The sequence below is a fragment of the Epinephelus moara genome, chromosome 16 (genome assembly GCF_006386435.1).
Source record: "Epinephelus moara isolate mb chromosome 16, YSFRI_EMoa_1.0, whole genome shotgun sequence".
NCBI classification, from domain to species: Eukaryota; Metazoa; Chordata; class Actinopteri; order Perciformes; family Serranidae; genus Epinephelus; species Epinephelus moara.
This window is the reverse complement of record NC_065521.1, coordinates 6,878,122-6,901,305: the sequence shown is the minus strand read 5'-3', so window position 1 is coordinate 6,901,305 and position 23,184 is coordinate 6,878,122. Positions and strand designations below refer to the sequence as shown.

Genomic DNA, 23,184 nt, shown 5'->3' with positions numbered 1-23,184 from the left:
ATGCTGCATTTCTTTCGGTTGGACAGAAAGAAATGCATTTTCTACATTTTATCCCAGGCTGACTTTTATCGCAAGACCATGACAACAGCCATCCTAAAACCTCTCACTATGCAACGTAGGACCACTGTTTTGAAACCACGACCAAAGCTAATGCCATGTTTCTTTCATGTTGGTCATCTTTTGTCTGGAAAAGCCCAGAATCGCACAATGTATACTGGGCTTTAAAGCTGGACACTGACACATAATTTATAGCTCTGCGCTGAATCGATGCGTAGGTTACGACATAGGCTCCACGTCGATTTGGAGCCTACGTCGTAACCTACGCCGTAGCCTAACGTGCACCTCCCTAGAAATGTAACTACACATCGCAGTGATGCAGACCTCGTCTGTCGCTGTATATAGACACCATTTACCTCAGGGGAAACGGAGCTTGTATTAACTTTTAGTTCACAGATAAGAAACAGTAAATTGTGAAGACAGTAAGGCCTCCGCTAAAATAACATTTTAAGTCTTGTGTGTGATTTATCCTTCAGGGATTTATATTTCAGGATTTATCCAGGTTTCATATGAGAAGAGGAAAAGATCGCTAGTTGCTAGGCTAATTTATACAATGTAAAATACCATAGGCCTGTGCTAATAACATTAGCATGTTATATTTGTGGGGAAAATGTGTCTGGATTAACACAAGTGTTTGTCTGTGAATGCTGCGAGTTGTAGTGAAGCCAATTGGTATACTTGTTTTTCAAATTGTCTCTATTAAGCCATATTTAATGTGTTTTGAATCAACTAAACTTTACAGCACTTCACAGAAACCTCTGCCGCCAACTAGTGTTGTGGAGGTGTAACTGCAGAGTGACACAGACACCATCGCACAAGTTAAAATGCTCACAACGGCATAGGCGTAGGGTCTCTGCACAACCATAAATCCCCTTTTATAATCCCATCAACCAAGATGAATCTTAATTACAGGTGTAAACAGGGCTTAGACAGAAGGACAGATCCACTGACACGGCTGTCCTTGAAGCTGTTGGTAGGGCCAAAACATTGCAATCTGCTGACTATCTACTAGAACATTTTCACGTACATTCCAGGTTTAGTGATGCCCTTTTCACTTGGAACATCATAGGAATCGATGGCAGCTTCCAGATCCAGCAGTATCTCTGTCAAACAGACAAAAGCAATTTGTAAAAATCCCACAGAACACTGACTAACAGCCAAATATAGCTAATGAGATAAGTGCTCCAATAAGGTATATTTATCTTCTGTATAGCTTAAAGAATACTTACGTTTGATTTTAGCAATTGTGGCCACATTTAAACCTGAAACAAAAAAACCATATTACCTGCTGTCATTTAAGTACATGCACTGCAAGGGCAGATTTGTTGATAACATTCAAAGACATTCCAAATTTCCTTGTTCATCAAATGCCAGAAATCCTTCCCCCCTGTTTATGCACCCTCAGCTGTTGAGACAAAGAAGCATTCTGACCTGAGTTGAGGGATTCTACATTCAAGTCTTCATTGATAGAGTCTCCATGAATGGCTCCTTTAGTCTGCTCCACCAGCAACCTGTCCACAGCATTAATGGCTGAGGCTAGGTCGTAGGGAGTTAGGTCAAATGATGTTGATTCTTCACATGTCTTCTCCTGCAGACAACAGAAACATCATCTGGTGGGATATTCTGCCCTCTACAAGAACATTGCCACTACAGGCAGGACCACAGTCATGTCCATCTTCATGATCCTGAATCTCTAGGCCCATATAAGCACACATATGCGCACAATATGATTTGATTTTTATGGTTTGTCAAACCATAAATAGTAAATACAAAGCACCTCATGAATGTTGATAAGCCTGCTGATCAATGATTTTTTACTGTGAATCATAGCAATGGCCGAGTGTCACCGCAGTATTTTTATGTTTACAGCATCAGACTGATTTCTTCACACCTTACTGAAGTGATCAATCCAATCAGTGGTATCCACCACCATGGGATATCATTTAAAAATGGAAGTACGGTAGGAGAACACTATTTATTTATTTATTTTAGTGCTGCACGATTTGATAAAAATGTGCGATTTTAGTGGACAATATTGTAATTTGTGATTGCTTGATTATGAAGGAAAATGCAGAGAATAATGATAGTTTTGGAGTGTTTATTTCCCAACCAGAACATACAAATATTTAGCAGCATAAAAGTACAAAACGGCGGCATGGTGGTGTGGTGGTTAGCACTGTTGCCTCACAGCAAGAGGTGCTCCCGGGTGTGGGAGCCCTTCCGTGCGGAGTTTGCATGTTCTCCCCGTGTCAGCGTGGGTTCTCTCCGGGCACTCCGGCTTCCTCCTACAGTCCAAAGACATGCAGATTGGGGACTAGGTTAATTGATAACTCTACATTGTAGAGTGTAGGTGTGAATGTGACCATGAATGGTTGTCTGTCTCTATGTGTCAGCCCTGCGATAGTCTAGCGACCTGTCCACGGTGTGCCCTGCCTCTCGCCCAATGTCAGCTGGGATAGGCTCCAGCCCCCCCGCGACCCTCAAGAGGATGAAGCGGTTAGAAGATGAATGAATGAATGAATGAATGAAATTACAAAACCGAAATTTTTTGCAGTACTGTTCTCCAAATAATATTTTCGAATAAATAAAAGTTCTTTCTTTTTTGAAAATAAAGGTATTTCGGCTAAGTGCAAATATTGACATTATTGTAAACTTAAAGGCCTTTCTGCAGGCATTTTGTAAACTGTAACTGTTTAAGTAGTACTTAATACAAAAACGAAAAAGATTGTACAGCACTGTAAAAAAGAATAAAGACATTTCTACAATGTACAGAGGCAGTTAACAGCTTTTCTGTAGGCATTTTGGTAAATCTTTCAAGTATTGTTATCTAATAAAAAAAGTGCAGTAAACAAATAAAGGCATTTCTTTAAAGTGCAAACAGAGACAGTGCCCATCTCTCAATACAACAAAGGCAGTCCTTTAAAGTGCAACTGGCTGTGGCACTTTGTTACAACTTGAAGGCCTTTCTGGAGACATTTCTCTAAACATTAAGTACAACTACAACAACAAATAAGAGAATACAAAATATTCATTAAATAAGACATTTTGAATGCTCCAAAAAGGACAACTGAGAGGGGTTTAACATAAAAATCAGTGGTTAACTTCTAAAACGGGGTATACTTTTTTGTAGTCTACTACAACTTCCTCTAAAGATTACACTGGATATAAAATAAAATGGATGCTTTGGGTAGTTCAGTCAATCACACCCAAACCAATAAAAATGTTACCACTGTACTTTCTTATTATCAAATAGTACTTCCATATCCTCTTTCTAAAAGGTTCCAGCTACCACCACTTCTGAGGTTCTTTGACAAAAAAACCAACATGTCCACCTTGTCTGGTTTCAGACAGGATCGATGGGCTGATACAACATTACCGCTCGTGCTAAAAGCTCTTTCTGACGCAGAGCTTGTTGCTTGTATGCATAGATATTTCTGAGCTAGTCTGGACAGCAAAGGGAAATTTATTTTGTGGCACTTCCACCATTTCAACGGATCTTCCTCATGGCCAACAGGGCATGTAAGTGTATGTATTGAGTTCAGTAGCCACTTCTTCACTACACTGTGCCATGGGATCAAAGGTGGTTGATGCTGATGCTGTTGTTGGCGTGTGCATGCTGTTCTGGAAGAAACTGGCTAAAGTTTTCTTCTTGGCTTTAGCTGCAGGTGGACTGTCCACATCCAAGCTATCCTCCTCAACTGCTATGGTGCGCTGCACTTCAGGCTGCTGCTGAACTGCCATCACCTGTAATATTTACAAAAAGAAGAATTGAATTTATATAACACCATTTAAAATACATCAAAATCTCTAGGAGCTTCGCAGAAAGAGTTTAACAGTCACACTACATGATAGAACTGGTCAATATACTCAAAAAAAGAAAAAAAAAATTATGCCAGCATAAGAGAAAATAATAACTGATCACCTCAGAGATCACTTGTTCCTTTATGGTCTTCGTCTCTTCTGTACACATGTATTTTGTTCGGAACCTGGGGTCAAGGAATGTTGTGATGTTCAGCAGGTCCTGTGTGGCTTGATATTTTTCATTGAGGTAGCTGAGGATTTTTGCTTTCAGTGATTTGGTCAGGTCACTGTCCTCTGCCTCTTCAGCCAGTACTGAGGTGTTCAGAAGATGGAGAACAGGTTTCAGGTATGATATGCTTACGTACTGTTCAGCTGACAAAGCATTGGTGAAGTCTTGGAGTGGGCTGAGAGCCTTGTTTAAAGATTCCAGGACGTCCAGGTCTTGCCATGAGGGCAGTAGCTGTCGCGTTTTGCGGTCTGTAGAGAGAACCTTGGTCAAAGCACGCTGTTGTTCCAGGACTCTTGCCATCATTAGGCCCGTTTCCACTGAAGAAGTTCCTGGTACTATTTGGGGGGCAGGAACTACTACAGGAACGTCCTCTCATTCGGCCCTCTCAACCGCCGTGTCTCTACTGAGCGGAGTACGAGGAAGGTTCCTGTAAAGTTACGGGCTGCCTCTGGATGTGACGTAATCGTTGCGCGACCATTTTGACCGGGGCGACGTAGGGACGCCGTTAGCCGATAGCGGCATCTGTAATAACTCACTAAATGGCCCGTGAAAAAAATATTTTTTCCAGCGGATGTCTTAGTTACAACATGATTGAGCTAACTGGGGTAGTTTCATGTCGTATCCGACAACGGGAGGCTTTTAACAGATGACGTCCTGATGTTAGCTTTGCTGCTGCTGTTAGCTGATGCTTTCTAGACATCGTGATTTCCCAAAACTGAATAAATACCACACATATCAACACAAAACTGCTTTGCTAGCTCAATCATGTTGTAACTAAGATATCCGCTGGAAAGAATATTTTTTTCACTGACCGTTTAGTGAGTTTTTTTTTTACATGGCGGCGAAAGCTATATGAACGAGCTAATCCTCGTCTGCTGAGTTTTAAAAATGCCGGCTATTTTGTTGCTTTCTGTTGACGTCACATCCCTCCTTGAGTATATCCAATCAGCACCAAGTAACCCCCAAGCCCCAGCCAGGAGTCTTTCGGGGCCGTTCTGAGTACCTACTCCGAGGCAGGGACTTTGTTTAGCCCCCGTAAAAGTTCTGGAACTTTTGTCCTTCGGGGGTGGTTCCTGCGGTGGAGACACGCACCAACGGCCCCGGCCCCGTAAAATTACCCCGAAGTTCCTGCGGTGGAAACGGGCCTATTTTCTGTGTGGATCCCCATCGTGTCTGGCAGTCTGTCACCATGGCATGCTGTGGAAGGCTGAGCTCCCTCTGTGCCTCCCTCAAGGCTTCTTTTTTCTTCCAGCTGTGAGAGAAGTGGCCCACAAGCTTCCTGCATATCCCAATAGCCCTGTTGGTGCGGTGAGCTTCACCTTTCACAGCATTTTCTGTGAAAGAGAGGAGTGAAAAAGACACCCATGAAGTTTTCTTATCCTCTACATATTTCAAAAAACATGTTGTATTATCTGAAACAACTTAGAGGCTTATACAGTCATAAAGGTTGTTGTATTTAAATCAGTGTGTTAGTTTGTGTGTACAGTATAAAACAGCCTCTGTCAGATATGTTTGTGCTTTTTGTAAAAGTTTGTCTTAAATCATTTGACTTTCAGAAAGTAGAGAGCACAGGGATCATTTTTTAAATGTTTGCTTTTTTATACCTGAAATATTTTAGTTTTATTTCATTTCGCTTTATGTTTTAATTGTTTTTGTCCAGTCTAACAGTTTGAATTTGGGAACAATCTTAACCCAACAGAATTTTGGTTCATTTTGTATAAAAAAAACAAAAAACAAAAGATTTTTTTTAGGAACACATTAACACAAATAGCAAACACATTTAAAGAAAGATAATTACTGGTGGCCAAAGAGCTGTTTGAGACTATGGAGGCTTGATAATGCAGTTTCAATTTGGTCAAATAATACTAGTTATAACAACATACAGATAAAAAATAGAAACAGCAAACATGGCAGATAAGCAAAGTAATGTAAAATAATTAACTCACCAATTGCAAGATGAAGTCTATAGCCAAAACAGTGGACTTTTTGCCAGTTATTAAGCTGCACCGCCTTGATGATGTTAGTAGCATTGTCTGTAGTGATGGTAACCTGACGCTCCTCACACAGGTCCCACGCTGCCAAAGCCTCCCTCAGGCCCGATGCAATGTTTTCTCCGGTGTGGTCTTGGGGGAAGTAAGATGTTTGTAGGCAGTGGTTTTTAAGCTCAAAATCATCGTCGACAAAGTGAACTATCGGACTTAAATAAGGCTCCGCGGTCCTGCTTGACCACAGGTCTGGTTGCGTAGAACTTCACTGTAGCCATTTCTACTTGAACTTTACTATGGCGTTGGTTGTAGAGCTTGGGGATAGCAACATTCAATTCAATTCAATTTTATTTATAAAGCCCAATATCACAAATCACAATTTACCTCACAGGGCTTTACAGTATACAACATCCCTCTGTCCTTAGGACCCTCACAGCGGGGGCTTTACAGTATACAACATCCCTCTGTCCTTAGGACCCTCACAGCGGATAAGGAAAAACTCCCCCAAAAAAAACCCTTAAACGGGGGAAAAAAACGGTAGAAACCTCAGGAAGAGCAACTGAGGAGGGATCCCTCTTCCAGGACGGACAGACGTGCAATAGATGTCGTACAACATGAGAGAAAAAGTTCCGCGAGGGTAGCTGATACCTTCTGCAGGGGTTAAAGCAAGAAAAAAATGTTGTGCCTGAAATGTGGAGCACGAAAGATTTGTGTGCCTGAAATCCGGAGCGGGGGGCTTGGTGTTGCGGTCACAAAATGAAGAAATAGAAATGTATGTGTTGCAAAGGAATGTGTTTATTATCAAAACGAACAAAAAGATTACAGCTTTAGTAGTTACTTTTCAGATTAAACTTTTATAGCATAATGAGTTTATAAATAAAGATTAAACTTTCAGTGGTTACCAGACTTTTTGACTTATAGCTCCTACATCTCTTTTTTGCCTTGGTGCTATTCATTTTTAGAAGCTGAATCATTTAGGCTGTTTGCAAAATTGTATCGCGCTTGATGTGAATTAAACAGGCAGTTACGTCGAAATTTCGCCTCTGGGCAAGCATGTCATCATTGAAATGGATCATATAATGTTGTGGTGGTGACTTTAAAACTTCAGCATAGAGGATTTTTATTGCAACTTTCGTTTCTGTCTGGTTTCTGTTACCTTACCTCCAAAATTACCGCTGGCTTACCGGAGCCTCTCCAGCTCCGTCTGTGCTCTGTGTCTCAATGTGACACGATGTGAAAGCATGCACAAGTGTCAGTGTTGATTGGCTATCACTTGTGCCGTGTAAGCAATCAGAGGGGGCTGTAGGCGGGACATTGTTACAAAGCCCAGTAATCAGAGGGGGCTGTAGGCGGGACATTGTTACAAAGCCCAGTGCAGTGGGGACTGCAGGCAGGGAAGGAGACGGCTGTATCAGAGCCAAAGGAGCGAGTTTTAAAATATATTTATTTGATCGGTTATCGATGAAAAAACGTCCGATGCCGATTATGGTAAACAGTAGGTTGTGTTTACTCACACACTGTGCGCCTAAATCATTTTCCCGGTTCGCACATATATATATTTTTAGGGGCAAATGCGAGTGAAATGCTCACACTGCAGAGCACTTCTGCCCGTGCCGGACAGAAACTCCGCCACGCCGGAAATCCAGCGCTGTGCCGGAGAACTTTAACCCCTGCTTCTGTCCATTGTGCGGACCATTTTCCGAAACCCCTCCTTGTTAACTGTGTATATCGGCACCATGTCTTGTGCCAAATAGTTTGTAATAAGAGTCTGTGATTTCCCTCTGTCTCTTCAAGGTCTTTTCATATGGTGTGACACTTGCAAATATATTCTTAATTGTGCTTTGTTGTTTCATGAGGAGGCTTTCAGATGTAACGTCATCTTTGTCTTTAGCGTTTCCTGGTTTGGCTTTCTCTTGCATGCACTCTTCGTACTTTTCTCTGTACTGTCTCAAATGTTGATACAGATTGTTAGTGTTGCCACAGGACGTGGCGACTTTACCGTTGCAAGTTCTACATAGCACATCTTTTTGTTCAGGGTCGCCATACCTGAAGCGAAAGTATCGCCATATAATTGACATGGTGGGGTTTTTTTTTTCACCACCAACTCTGATTCTTCTTGGTCATGCACATTTTCTTCCTCGGCGTCCATCTTGGTCAGTGCTGCACGCTGGGTAGTCACGTGACCATATGTGCCGCACACACCAGGATAGCTTGTGGCCGTGATGTCAACAAACTCCACACACTGTGGGAGAGGCAGTCACGTTCACAGGCACACACGTTAACATTTATTTACATTAAATCGCATATCGCAGCTTTTTATGCGGTTATGTAATCGCACAGCCTGACATCGCGATTGCGATTAGATTAATCGTGCAGCACTAATTTATTTCAGGGCTTCCTTCATATTAATTTATTTGAGGCAGGCAACCATGATGTTTGATTTTCTATTTTTGGTGCTGAACCTTTTATTGGGTGCAGCGATGGAATATACAGTATCTCGCATAAGTGAGTACACCCCTCCCATTTTTGCAAATATTTCATTATATCTTCTCATGGGACAACACTATAGAAATGACACTTTGATATAACTTAAAGTAGTCAGTGTACAGCTTGTATAGTAGTATAGATTTACCTTCCTCTGAAAATGACTCAAAACACAGCCATCAACATCTAAACAGCTGGCAACATAAGTGAGTACACCCCACAGTGAACATGTCCAAATTGTGCCTAAAGTGTCAATATTTTGTGTGCCAACCATTATTATCTAGCACTGCCTTAACCCTTTTGGGCATGGAATTCACCAGAGCTCACAGGTTGCTTCAGGAATCCTCTCCCACTCCTCCATGATGACATCATGGAGCAGATGGATGTGAAGACACCTTGCGCTCCTCCACCTTCAGCTTGAGGATGGCCCATAGGTGAGTTTAGGGCTGGATACATACTTGGCCAGTCCATCACCTTCACCTTCAGCTTCCTCAGCAAGGCAGTTGTCATCTTCTAGGTGTGTTTTGGGTCATTATCATGTTGGAAAACTGCATTGCGGCTCAGTTTCCGAAGAGGGGCGATCATGCTCTGCTTGGAATTCATGTTTCATGGACGGAGGGCACATTTGGAGCAGCAGAACGCCAGCTGCAGTGAAAGTGAAACTTAACCTTCAGTTTGCTGGGTCTAAAGTTTGCTTTCACTCACAAACAGCTGCTCCTTTCATTCATCAGTCTAATCAGATCGACTGATCAATTATCCATCCCACAACTCAAAACTCTACAAACTGCTGCTGCAGGAATTTTAAGTTACTGTGCCCTGGTCTTGCACCAGTTAAGTAGCACTTAGAGTTTACATCCAAGTCTGTGAAAACATAGATGCTTCATAAACATCTTTCCCCCCGCAGCACATAATATCTATACAATCAGCACGGTTTCAAAGTGGAAAACCAAGATTAATGTCACTGATTCAGTGTCTGACCAAATGTCTCCCCTTCTGTTCCTGTGATATGATGTTGAATAATGGCGAGAGAAGTGTTTTATGCAGAAAATAATGATGTCACAGTGAAGCTGACCTTTTGGCTATAAAATGGCATCACTTATTATATTTTGACCACTGAAATATATTTAGGGCATTCTTGAGATTTTGCATTCATAAGAATGGGATGGATGTACATACATACGAATGTATGGACCACCATATGGACATATGGGCAGACAACCCAAAAACATAATGCCTCCGGCAACAGCTGTCACTGGCGGGGAGGCATAAAAACAGGGATTCCACCTGCGCTGTATTTACTGACCCGCTCCACCCATAGATTGCAATTATGTGGGAAACACTGTATTTATTTAAGTTTTGTTGTGGTGAAATTGGCCTGCATTATGATTAGGACTAATGAGGATATCAAGTTTATAAACTGTCTGAGAGGTGTCACTGGCTTTATTTCCAGACTTTGCTAATTTACGCAGTCTACATGTGCAGATGGTGAAGATGTGCCAGGTGAACTGACTGCTCAAGATAGAGTATGAGTGGCAGCACCATGGTGTCTCCGGTGATAACAAAGTCGTGTTCATTGCAACAATATTACACCGAAAAACTATATGAAAACTAAAATCATACTTGGCAATACATGCCCAGTATCAGAAGATAATATCAAAAACTACCGTTGCTGTGTTCTGCAATTCTTTAATGCTATATGATGTGTGCAATTCAACAGCTGTGGTGCACTCCACGGTTGACCACCAGTGTCAGCAGCACACAGTCTCTCCCTCTCTGTGCTCTGGGGGTGGGAATGCGATAGTGAGACAGAGCTGATGAAATATTTAACAGAATTTAATGTGAGATTTGAGTTGGTTTATAATTTTTTACAATCAAAGGTGATTATGGAAAAGTTATGGCTCACTAGCACAAGTACAAACAACACTTCTAGTGTGAATGTTTCTGATGAATTGGATCTAAAAGTAACAATTGAAATTTAATTTTTTTAAATTTAAGATAAAAAATCTGCTTCGCCAATTTCTCCCGTCTTCAAAATGTTCATACACATGGGTCAGAGCTTCCCTACAGGTGCTCACATTCTCCCATCAAGTTTGTTTTGAAGAACACAACTTTTGTGTGGGAAGGCCCTGTTTTGTGCAAACACAATGGCTATAAATGAGACTCTATGCTTGTGGAGGTGAGAAAGTATGCAGGGTTTGAATTTGTCCTTCAGCTCTCCTTTTCCCCCCCATTCTTCTCACAACTTGTGTCACCTTCCGTGTGCACAGCTGTGCTGAGCGCAAGAATGTCTTTAGGACTGTCTGAAAGTTTGTGCTGTTTTCTATTTGTAGGATTAATCATGCTGCAAGTACAAAGACATGTTAAGGATCCAGTGTGTAGGATTTAGGGCGCTATATTGGCAGACATGAAATATAATATTCATAACTATGTTTTCTTTAATGTAAAATCACCTGAAACTAATAATTATTGTGTTTTCATTATTACAGAATGAGCTGTATACATCTACATGTGGAGTGGGTCCTCTCTCCCACAGAGTCAGCCATGTTGTTTCTACAGTAGCCCAGAATGGACAATCAAACACAGACTCTAGATAAGGCCATTTATGTTTTCATGTTAGCCACCATAGTTCTCCTACATGCTTGGCACACAGGAACGTTTCAGTTGGCTGCAATCTGCAATCGCACTGGTAGATGCCACTAAATCCTACACACTAGACCTTTAAAGCTGTCAAAACAACTATTTAATTTGATTCAGTTCAATAACACTTTATTTATCCTGAAGGAAAATTCCTGTGCCAGTTAATGCTTCAAATTACAGCAACACTACATAGAGTAACCACAATTTAACTTGCATCAACCAGTAACAACTAGAACAACCAGTGGGTTCCCTAGGTCAGGGTCACTCACTGGGCCTAGTTTTAGAAACAATAGAGTATTAAATATCTAATAAAAACTATGTCCAGGACAGAGGCTTACCACATTGTGAGCTTCATCAAAGATGACCACAGCTCTGTTTAGCTCAATATTGTGCGCTCTGCGGCTCTGTGGAACAAAGGGAAAGAATTTATTTGGAGATCTCTCTCTCTCTCTCTCTCTCTCTCTCTCTCTCTCTCTCTCTCTCACACACAACCTTAAATACAGGTTCTTCTTCACCCGAATTCAGTGCATCCCCTAGCAGCAAAACATAAATACAATTGTTCCAAAACTTTTACCCAAAACTAAATCTACAGAGCACTACTTTCACTTTTCTTTCACTGGCTGCGGGCGGCTAGACGCCACCGCTACCCGCTTGAGTCCTGATGGCCTGGCTTTTGAACCTACTCCAGAGAAGGAGTAGATGCACAGCTCGGTGTGGCACTGCACGGCTAAACTGATAACAGAAACACAAATCAGCGTAACGTGGCTTGACTGGACGCGGCTAAAAGTTACAGAGGAAAAGGCCCACAGTATTGTACGTGTGTTACTGCAGTACCTTCATTCATCTCACAGACTGATTTAGTGTAGCAGTGGAACATATAGACCAATGTCGCACTGTAGACTAATGAACACACAGATTAAACATCTCTCTTAGTGTTGCATGGGAATTTGGGAGTGAGTGTTAAGGGCGGAGCTGTGCAGAGAGTGTGAGAAAAGAGATAATCACTGGTATGCGTTATGTGACACAACTTCAAACTATATCAATATAAATGGTATTGTCTAAATCTATATCTTGCTTGAAAATATATCAATATATTGTCAAAAATCGATATACCATCCAGTCCTAATATTTCACAGGCTGCCGTTGCAGGGTGCAGGTGCAGCGGACAGATCCCCAGAGTGGGGGCTGGCTGTTAGGTTAGAAAGCGCTTGATTAGATGTGCAGCGGAGTTTTCTATGAGCAGAGCACAGATTTTAAACATCAATGTCGCAGCTGCAAGTGTTCATATAACTGTGGGAAGCCAAAATCATGATTGTGATTACAATTCGATGAACTGTGCAGCTCTATGACATAGAAGTTTTAAATCCACACCAACTCTGACCTGCATTCAGTGTCTCTGTCCACAGAAGCAGCCATTCAGCAGCAGCTCCTGGGGAACTGAAAGGACAGCATTCGGCCCATTTTACACACATACGTATTTACAGCTGGCCAAACTGCCTTCACCAGGCTCACTGACAGCAGACATTTACAGTCTTTCATGTCAGCACCAGCGGGAGAAATGGAAGCGATAAAGTGTTTGCATTTATTGATTTAATTTCCCAGCACACCGCAGTGAGTGAGAGGGATCTGTCGCTTACAGACAGACTGGGAGCTGATCACTCAATGCAGATTCAGAGTCAGATTATTGCCCAGCCTCAAAGTAATAAAGCAGGAAATAAGCTTTGTCTCTGTGAGTCAGCTCACCTTCGGATCCAGCAGGTAGTTGTATGGCATAAAAATGACATCTGCTTGCTGCTTCAAGGAACGGGAGAGGTAGTAAGGACAGACCCTGCAGAAAAAGTTCAACTTTCAATTGAAAGTTCAACTTTCAATTCAAGTGTACACACTGCATACAAAGACTACGATTCAGTTTACTATCCCTGGAGGGAAACTTTTCTTTGAAGAGGTATTTCACATAGAAGATAGAATAGAATAGATAGAAAGAACTTTATGCATACCTGAAGGCAAATTCAACTGTCCAGCAGCTCATAAAAAAACACAACAACCACACTTCCCCTTATCAACAATAATACAGCGGTATTAAAATAGACATAAAATAAAATAAGTTAAAATATTATCAGTCCAAAGTCGATGTGTGTAGGTGTTTGTGACTGGATTCAGGTGGTGGAAAGAGCTGGGAAAGCTGGAAAGATGGTCTTTTGATAAAAGTGGGCTGTCTATGTAGAATAAAGTAGAAGAAAGTACTTTTGAGGAGTTGCTACATGATCAAAGAAAATGGAGAAAAAGGACTGTGGTATTTGCTTTTGCTCAAGAGGTAGAAAACCTACAACTACCAGAAGGCACTGCAGCACACCAGACTAATAACGATGCGTTCGTTTTGTACACAGAGGTCGGAAGTCGGAAGTGGGAATGACGTCACCTCCGAGTTGACAACAGTTTTTGCATTCTAGTTGACAACGGTGGACAAGTCGGAAAAAAACATGGACGCGCGCAAGAAAGCCTTTGTTGCCCTTGCACTTTCGGAGTATAGACAGCTTCAAAACCAACATGCACTCCAACTGATGAAAGCCGCAGATGAGGCTGACCTAATGTAAAACAAATAAGATAAAATTGCTATAAACAGTACTTTAGCAGAGTGTTTACTCACTATGTATGTGACCAGCAGCCATCTTGAATTTGTAAGTTGGGGTTGATGCAGTTGCTCCAAGTTGGAAATCCGATCTCAGGGTGCATTTGAGTTTAAACTTCCGACTGGGAACTGGGAATTTCCGACCTCCGAGTACAAAACGAACGCACCATTTATGCTCCCACTGGTGGGTGATGTAATGTAGCTCGTTTGTTTGACACAATGGCGGCTGGCTGGTATCAAATGATCTTATACTACAGTGTTACTGTAAGCTAAAACATGTTTCTGACAACATTTTAGTAGTGCTGCACAATTTGATAAAAATGTGCAATTGTGATTTGAGTGGATAATATCGTGATTTGCGATTGCGACTACAATGTAATAAAAAAATGGCATCATTAGTCTTCTTGCTTGATTCAATGTTTCCCCTACATTATATTAGGGGGCACTGACCTGACCTGACATAGTTATTGTTATGGACAGTGTAAATAACCATGAACAGACTGGGCACAGTCAAACACGCTGCTCACACAGCAGCGCAGCATTCAGCATTCAGGCGTTGTCACGTAAATGACAAATTCCAGCAAGCCATAGCACAACACAGCAGCGTGTCAAGTGGGCCGAAACCGAGCAAAATTGCTCAATTTCTAATTAGTTATGGAGTCTGTGATTTCCCCATGACACTTACAAATGTATGCGTAACTGTGCTTGGATGTTGTTCTATGAGGCTCTGGCGGCTTTCAGTTGTCTCTTTGTCTTTAACGTTACACGGCTTGGCTTTCTCTCGCATGCATTCCTCCTACTTTTCTCTGTGTTGTCTTAAGTGTTGATATAGATTGGTCATGTTGCCGTGGGACGTGGCGACTTTAACTTTTAAACTTCTACACAACACGTCTTTCTGTTTAACGTCACCGTACCTGAATCCAAAGTATCGCCATGTAATAGACGTTGCGTTTTTTTCGCCAACAACTCAGCCTGCTCTTGGTCATGCTCATGCTCTTCTTCAGGCCCTGTTTAGACAACAACGGTTTCTCTAAAAACGGAAAAGTCTGTCCTTTGCGTTTTAAAAAACTTCTGCATTTATATGACGACGTTATTGAAACAATCCCCGCTCACACGGAGCCGCAAAATCTACTGGAAACGCTGTAGTATGCACGCCAGGCCAATGGGTGGCAGTGTAAATTTGCAAAGCAACACCACGGCATGACGCCATGCACCTGCACTGAAGCGCCTTCCTCTACAACGCGGTGATTACAAACCAAAACAAAGAAGACACAATGGCGAAAGCATGCACAGATAACTTTGTCTTGTCTTTGGATGGACGAAGAGGTGGAGTTGCTGCAGTAACAGATCAACACTTCACTTCAAATCAACAGGGTGAGCAGCACAAACAGAGCTCGGCATTGTTGTTGTGATGGTGGGCATGCCTAGTGACTGGAACCGTAATGCGCATGTGCGAAAAGTCTCCGTTTTCAGAGGAACTACAAACTGTAAACGATCGGCCAAAACGCAACTAAAGTTTACGGTTTTCAGTTGAAATCGTTGTCGTATAAACAGGACCTCAGTGTCTGTGTTGGGTCACTGCTGCACACCGGGTGGTCACCTGACCACCATACGTCTACCATACCACCACACCAGAATAGCTTGTGGGCGTGATGTCAACAAACTACAGGAACACTACAAGTGCTACAAGTTTGAGGAAAACATGTATTTTGGATTTTACGGTGAACTGTCCTTTTGAAGATTGAGATACTGTCAGTATGTTCTAACATTTTATGGTCCAAATGGATGACTGAGAAAATAATCATCAGATTAATCAACATTAGTTGCCGCCCCACACTCCACAAACAACTATTTAGCAAAAACCATGCATCAGCTGTTTCACTGGACTTCTAATAAGCAGGACAGAGATTTGGTAATGGAAACAGACAAGTAAGTGAACATGAATACACAAATCACACCTCTGTTTGTTGCCAAATTTGACCAAGTCTTCCACGTCGAGGATAGAATTCACCAAGTCTCTGTCAGTGCTCTTCTCTAAGGAAGAAAAGATGAAAATCAAGACTTGAGTGGGATTTATACTTCTGCATCGAATTGACGCTGTACCTGCAGTGTAGGCTCTGTGTAGATGCATACTCTGTGCAATAAATTGTGAAGACAATAAGGCCCCCACAAAATAGCATTTTAAGTCTTGTGTGTGATTAATCATGGCTTCATATGAATAGGAAAAGTCCATTAGCCGCTAGGCTAATTATATACATTGTTTAAAGTTGTAGGCTTAAGCTAATGTTAGCATGTTGTATTTGTGAGGAAAACATGTTTAGTATAAAACAACTGTTTTGTTGGTGAATCTTGTGAGTTGTAATGAAGCTGAATTTTGTGTGTTACCTTTGTTAAATGTTGCTGTTCCTGGCCTTATATGAGCAGAGGAAATCTCCGCTAGCTGCTAAACAAATTTATATTATTTAAGATGCCAAAAGCTTGTGCTAGTAACATTAGCATGTTGTATTAGTGGGGAAAATGTGTCCAGCAAAAGACAAGTGCTTTGTCTGTGAATCCTGTAAGTTAGTACTGAAGCCAATTTGTGTATTTGTGTTTGAAATTGTTGCTAGCGTTTACAGGCCCCCCGGAAAGCTGCTCAGCCTAGCAGCAAATTTTTCCCAGTGGCCACTCACAGTACTGCAGCGAAAAAATCCCCTGTGGCACAGAAAGCATTTTCCCTTTTGGCCACTATTGTAAAAGACTAAATAGTGTCCATCTAATAGTGTCCATATAAATGTTTCCTTACCCCAGCTGCGCCATCTCCACATCCACCCTCCTGCACTCATTACAATCCCAACAAGAGCTGTATGCACTACTGACAACATGTTTCTACATGTGTACAACTACACATAACATTTTGTGACAAACATATTAATATACACACACCATGTATGTTGTGAGCCTGGTACTTAGCAAAATCCCCCACATCACTCCCCCTATGCTCAGACAAGTGTGCTCACTTGCCCCCCGTTGTGAGTGGAAATGCAGAAACATTCCCCATTTATTATTATATTTTTCTACCTCATTTATTAGGCTATAAGATATTCTCTCAAAAGCTGCCTTCTTGCCCATTTCTGAGATCCATTCTTGAAATAATGGGCCTTCAAAGCTTTCTGAATCCAATTTGCCAGAGGTTTTACAATGTGGTCAGTGGGTTGAGGATACCTAAGTATGTATACTCCAGGACAAAACTCATTATCTACCCCTGTAACCTCTGTGATGTACTCATGGACTCTGATCCAATGGGCCTGTACTTTTGAGCATGACCACAGTGCATGGACTAAGTCACCCGCCTCACTGCTACACCTCCAACAGTCTGGTGTTTCTTTTAAACCAAGTCTGAATAGCCTGCAAGGGTACTAGTAGAACTGATGGAACATTTTGAATTGTAATAACCTAATTCTGAAATCTCTGGAAACCTCCTTGATATGATTTTATCCCACTCATCTTCTTTAAAGGCTTTTGATACGGTGAATCATGAAATTTTGTTATCAAAAATGTTGCTATGGTTTTAAAAAACAGGTTTTACAATGGGTTGATAATTACTTAAACAACAGAGAGCAATTTGTTGTTTTTAATGGTAATCGATCACAGCTGGCTGTACTAAAACGCGGTGTTCCACAAGGATCCATTCTAGGACCCTTGTTGTTTTTGATATAATGATCTTGCTAATGCATCAAGTTTATTGTCACCTATACTATTCGCTGGCACAAATCTCTTTGTCACTGACAAGAATTTTGATTCCCTTATTGCCAAACCAAATGCTGGACATGTTCATTTTTCCCATTGGTTTAAGTTAAACAAGTTATCACTCAATGTCAAGAAATCTAACTTCATTATTTTCAGAAATAAGAACAAGAATTACAATGCAGACAGAGCCAAATTTATATCAATAACAATGCACTTGCACAAGTTTCATCAGCGAAATTCTTAGGTGTAAACACTGATGAGAAACTCTGTTGTAAGAATCATTGTGAATTTGTTTGTAAGAAGGTTTCAAAATCGTTGGGCATTATACAAAGGGTTAAACAGCATTTGAAAAAGAGCACACTTCTAACTTTGTATTACAGTTTAATTTATCCTTACATCTCTTACTGTAATATAATTTGGGCCAGCACTTACCCTTCTTATTTACAAGCAATCCATAGATTTCAGTATAGTTATTTATAGGTTTAAGAAAGGAGGGTCGCTTATGAGCCCTTTGGGCTTTATGATCTTTCCTGCACATTTAACTGTTTTTTTTTTACTGCTCTTTCTTCCTGAATGTATATTTGTAAGTGCAAACAACAATAAATAATAAAAATAAATAAAAAAGTGTGAAAACATTACCTTCAGTGTTGTTGTAGTAGACACATGACCTGGTGGAAACTTTTGCTCTGCACATATGAACCTGAAAAACAGATGGAATGGAATCCAAAGCAAGAAATATATTTAAGTCTGTAAAAATGGGTTCAAAACCCACTTTCCATCCTCAATTCATGAACTGCAACTTTTGAGTCTTCTTTAAAGAGAAGCAGCCACATGTATTTAGCCAGTATAGACTGTTGCATCAGGTCATCCATACAAACCCAGCAGTTACTATTTAAGGAGCTTTTATCAGATTTTGTTAGAGTCCCACTCATTCTCCCAGCTCATTGTTGCTGCTTAAAATCTCAGACACACTTGAGTTTGAAAACACTGACAGTAAGTTTACATGACATTAGAGAAAATGGCTTTATTGTGTTAGTCCAACTAAAACTGGACTTTTAAAATACGTTAACATGTTAGTCTGACTGAAATCTTACTAAATCAAATTTTAGACTAACACACCCAGATAATGTGATTGGGAGTCGAATTACTCTTGCATGTAAACAGTCAATTGGACCCAAACTGGCCTAGGCGCTCCACACATGCTCCACAGTTTCCACCCCGTGCTTTGCCTCAGAAGTCAAAGAGCATTAAATGCATAACAGAAGAAGAAGCCGGTAACAATATGGCAAAATCAACATCCAGAGCAGTGCATTTTTGGACATATGAGGAGACACAGTTCATGCTGTGTCAGCTGAAAGAGTTAAATATTTCAAAATACATGGATGGGAGGTAAACACGGAATGGCAATAATTTGGCCTGTCATGTAATAGGTTGACTGGAAAAGGTTCAATACTAACAAGCTGTAAGGGGGCATATCGCCACCTATCGTAGTGGAGTTGGACATACTTCGGTCAATACATTGATTCCTCTCCCGTGCTTGTATACTGGAACAAGGACAGTAGTCCAATTAATGGCCCAGTTGAGCTATAACTGCAGCTCACTTAACTGTGCATGTGAACATACTGAGTAAGCTGTGAGAAATTTTGAGGATTTGTGGGCATGTCTGAATCTTGATGATAGCTCAGCTGACATGGCACCACATATATGCCCCTGGAAATTTACAACGTGATTAAATCAGTGTTGTAGTTTGCTCACCTTAACATGGTTGCTCTCCTGACGCATCACTTCCGGGTTGATACACAGCTGCTCCCTGGATCCCAGCACACACACCTTTGGCCTGAATCAGCAGAGAGACAGACACTGAAGCCCTTTTTAGATAGGAGTTGTGCAAATTTGCAGGAAAGCCCAATCAGTCTTCTTTCAGCATTGGCAGTATAAAAACAAAATCGGGGAGTGCGGTAAAATGCCGCTTACCTACTTTTGTTTATACAGAATGTGCCCTTTTCGGGGCAAGGGGGGGCGTAAGCAAGTAACAAAACGTGTAGCTCAGCGTGTGATGTAAACAGTGACATGGGAGGGAAGCCACGGCTAGTCGGTCCTTCGGCGATCCTCTCGTAAGTTGACCCGTTCTTCACCGTCCCTGTCATCTGATGGTTAATGGCCTCTTCGTTTGCGAGGACAAGGAGGGCGCGCAATTCCTTGTCTCCCCAGTTGCTCATCTTTACAGTGTCTGTCAGGTTTGTGATTCCCTCTTGCTACTAGCTGCTCATTCCTACTATCAGCTGTTTCCAGTGTGAAAGGGGCTTGATATATGGGTTTACTAGAAATTACCTAACTCTCATCTGTGTTTAAATGTCTCTGAGCTGACCCTGACAAGTTATCAGACACATCAGTAGTCATTGTGCATAATCAAAGAGTATTCCTAACATCTTGTAATGTTTAGAAATGACAGCTTACCTGTATGAGGTGTTCTTTAACTCACTGATGACCTGTGCGAGTTGAGAGTGTGTCCTGGATGCGTAGATGATCTTGGGAAGATCGGTGTAGTGGGCTGTGATACAATAACGACACACAATAATTAGTGTATTTTTTAGAGTCACATGAAACATACCGCAATACCGTAGTAATGTAGTAGTCAAAGTAGTCCAAAGAGTACCACTTAATGGTCACAGTATAACACCAAATCAGTTAAACTTCAGGGATATCAATCTGTCCATTTAGGAACCACGGGTGATTGTAAATCAATTTCACCTGCTCTGGTTTGCCTTTATTCGACAGGACAGACTTGAGTGTCAAAGGGGAGAGAGTGGGGATGACATGCAGCAAAGGGCTGCAGGCTGGAATCCAATCCACGGCCACTGCAGCAAGGACAATGCCTTTATACATGGGCTGTGTGCTGTAACTACTGAGCTACTGGGCACCCCAAAACTGAAGTCCTGAAGAAGATAGCCACTGAAACATGTTTTAAGTGCACTAAGCTGTCTGCTGATATGTTATGAACATACTTAGCGCGTCACTGTCTGTAGCAGTTGTTCCCCAGGATGACAGGGGTCTGTTTTGGAACATCTCCTCTCCACCTAGCCTCTCTGCTATCTTGTGGGCAGAGATGGTGTCCTTGAGGTGTTCTCTCCAGGCAAGGGTGGCACACAAGAGGCAGAGGGTTTTACCAGTACCTGTAGGACTCTCCAGGACCCCATTCTGTGACTAAAACACACAGACAGACATGACACTGGTTTCAACTTTGAAGAGTGTTTCTCCCAAATTCTGTGTTTTCTTGCTTATTAGCAGTTACCTCCTGACAGAACATGGAATAAGAATTTTCCCAAACAAACAGACACTTACATTTACACAATTATCATACGCAACACAATGCATTTATAACTTTAAAAAGACTGCATCCTCCCCCCTCATCTGTCGTGAGCCTGAGCCGGTGTTCGCGCTGTAGTAGTAGGTATTTATAGGGCTAGTACATCTTTTTCCTCACTAATAATAGCCTACTGGTTCTCTGTTGGAAACAGCCGATGAAGTTATCGTTAGCCGTTGCTATCCTGCGCACCTGCACGGCGTGGTGATGTTAGCCGTTGCTATCCTGCGCACCTGCACGGCGTGGTGATGAACTGTCTAATTGATTTCTGTTCTCGTGCTGTCTTGTGGGNCCGGTAAGCTACGGGCCATTTCTCAGAGCAGGAGGCTCGTTGACAGTAGTGACACTGTCACATCAGAGCTACAGATGGTCAGCATTTCACACAACTTCATGTCCAAAAACCTGAACTATCACTTTAAACAATGAAGTATGTTTTTCCTGCATTTAAAGTAGAGGTCAACCGATTAATTGGTTTGGCCGATTAATCGGCGCCGATAGGACGTTTTCCAAACTATCGTTATGAAAAAATGCTCAGATGGTTGAAAAGGTTTTTTTCCCCTGCAGCACAACAAGCTGTTTCCTCACCTCCCCCGCTCTCTCTCTCTCTCTGTTCGCTGAGGAGAGGGGCTGCTAGAGGGAGCGAGAGAGCGAGAGTCAGACAGCAGGCACAGCATGTGCAGATGCTGCAGGGGAAAGGAGGCATGAGGAGTCCACCTGGATATAAGCGGTAAGCGTGATTCTAAGTGCAGTAAAACCTTCACGATTTAAAAAGCCAAAAAAAAAAACTTTTTTGTACGCTTGCGAAGCACAGCCTGCTGGGATGTTTCTATGTATCTACTGGCTAATTAGGGAAACACTAACAAAATTGCGAGTTTGAAAACAGCGAAACAGATGAGTAACAGGGAAGCCGTAGAGAGATGACAAATTGGCAAAACTATCAAAGACACCATCTACATATAAATATTTGAATTGTGTAATACCCTTGTCATACCACACTGAAAATGTTGAGTCCGAAAGTGATGGAGGAAATAAATGATTGTTATTTAAAGGACCCAAGGAAGATGCAGCTACAAATTTAAAGTGCCGTCTAAATTGATACCAGATCTTGAGTGTGTTAAGAACCACTTGATTATCAGTATATAGAGAAGGTTTTGTAGGTAAAGAGGAATAAAGTAGAGCAGGTATAGATGATGATGATGATGATGATACAGGATGATAGTTCCAATTTACACCAAGAGGATCCAGGATATTTTAACCAGTAGCAAAGTTTATGGATGTGAGCAGCCCAATAGTAAATTAGAAAATTAGGTAATGCAAGTCCTCCACTAAGTCTGCATCTCTGCAGTAAAGTTTTACGAACCCTAGGTGATTTCCCACCCCAAATAAAAGAACAAATTATCTTATCCAGTGAGTCAAAAAAATATTTTGGCAGAAAAAGAGGAACTGACTGGAATAAAAATAGAAATTTTGGTAAAATATTCATTTTAACAACATTGATCTTGCCGATTAATGAAAGGGGGAGGTTACCCCATCTTTGAATATCGGATGCAATCTTTGAGATAAGGGGAGTGAAATTAGCAGATGCAAGGCTAGATAAAGAACGAGTCACGTTAATACCTAGGTATTTAAACCCCGATGGACTAAATTGAAAAGGTAAATCTGACTGTTGAAGATGACATGCTGCAGTATTAATGGGAAAACACTCACTTTTCCCCAAATTTAATTTATAACCTGAAAATGTGCTGAAGTTCTCCAGAATACTTAAAACAGCAGGGATAGAAAGTGTAGGATCGGTTATATACAATAACAAATAATCCGCATACAGCGATAATTTATATCCAATTCCACTATGGGTGATTCCTTTGAATAAGGGGGAAGATCTTAATGTAATAGACAGAGGCTCGATAGCGATGGCAAAGAGCAAAGGTGACAAAGGACAACCTTGGTGACTTCCACATCCAAGGGCAAAATAATCAGAGTAAATATCATTAGTATGGACACTGGCTTTAGGGGACGAATAAAGGAGGCGAATCCAGAAATAAACTTATCACCAAATCCGAATTTCTTTAAAATTGCAAACAAGTACTCCCATATCATATTATATTATATTGAAAAGTGTACGGGTATTAAAAAACAACTGACGTCCCTTTATAAAACCATTTTGCTCTTCGGATATAATATGAGGAAGCACATTCTCTAAGCGGGATGCAATTACTTTAGCCAACACCTTTACATCAGCATTAAGTAGAGATAATGGTCTGTAGGAACC

The 23,184-nt window shown here is 41.4% G+C and overlaps 2 protein-coding genes across 6 annotated transcripts in view; both read right to left on the bottom strand.

The window, feature by feature from the left end:
- Window positions 1–23,184, bottom strand: part of rtel1 (regulator of telomere elongation helicase 1) — a 63,767-nt gene that overhangs the window by 34,424 nt on the left and 6,159 nt on the right. For 3 of the 5 annotated variants that reach the window (XM_050064605.1, XM_050064603.1, XM_050064601.1), the window contains exons 2-11: window positions 20,557–20,755; window positions 20,009–20,102; window positions 19,307–19,388; window positions 18,191–18,251; window positions 15,781–15,856; window positions 12,937–13,021; window positions 11,532–11,597; window positions 1,489–1,645; window positions 1,287–1,319; window positions 1,085–1,160 (exon numbers count right to left, since the gene is read on the bottom strand). In XM_050064605.1, coding sequence (XP_049920562.1) covers window positions 1,085–1,160; window positions 1,287–1,319; window positions 1,489–1,645; window positions 11,532–11,597; window positions 12,937–13,021; window positions 15,781–15,856; window positions 18,191–18,251; window positions 19,307–19,388; window positions 20,009–20,102; window positions 20,557–20,755 — 929 coding nt within the window. The remainder of the gene's footprint in view (window positions 1–1,084; window positions 1,161–1,286; window positions 1,320–1,488; window positions 1,646–11,531; window positions 11,598–12,936; window positions 13,022–15,780; window positions 15,857–18,190; window positions 18,252–19,306; window positions 19,389–20,008; window positions 20,103–20,556; window positions 20,756–23,184) is intronic. The other 2 variants (XM_050064602.1, XM_050064604.1) reach the window with 2 other exon arrangements.
- Window positions 1,879–6,505, bottom strand: LOC126402596 (E3 SUMO-protein ligase ZBED1-like). Its single transcript, XM_050064734.1, has 3 exons — window positions 5,206–6,505; window positions 3,980–4,335; window positions 1,879–3,801 (listed from the first exon to the last, which is right to left on the bottom strand). The coding sequence occupies exons 1-3, from the start codon at window positions 5,276–5,278 to the stop codon at window positions 3,559–3,561; spliced, it is 672 nt and encodes a 223-aa protein (XP_049920691.1). The 5' UTR covers window positions 5,279–6,505; the 3' UTR covers window positions 1,879–3,558.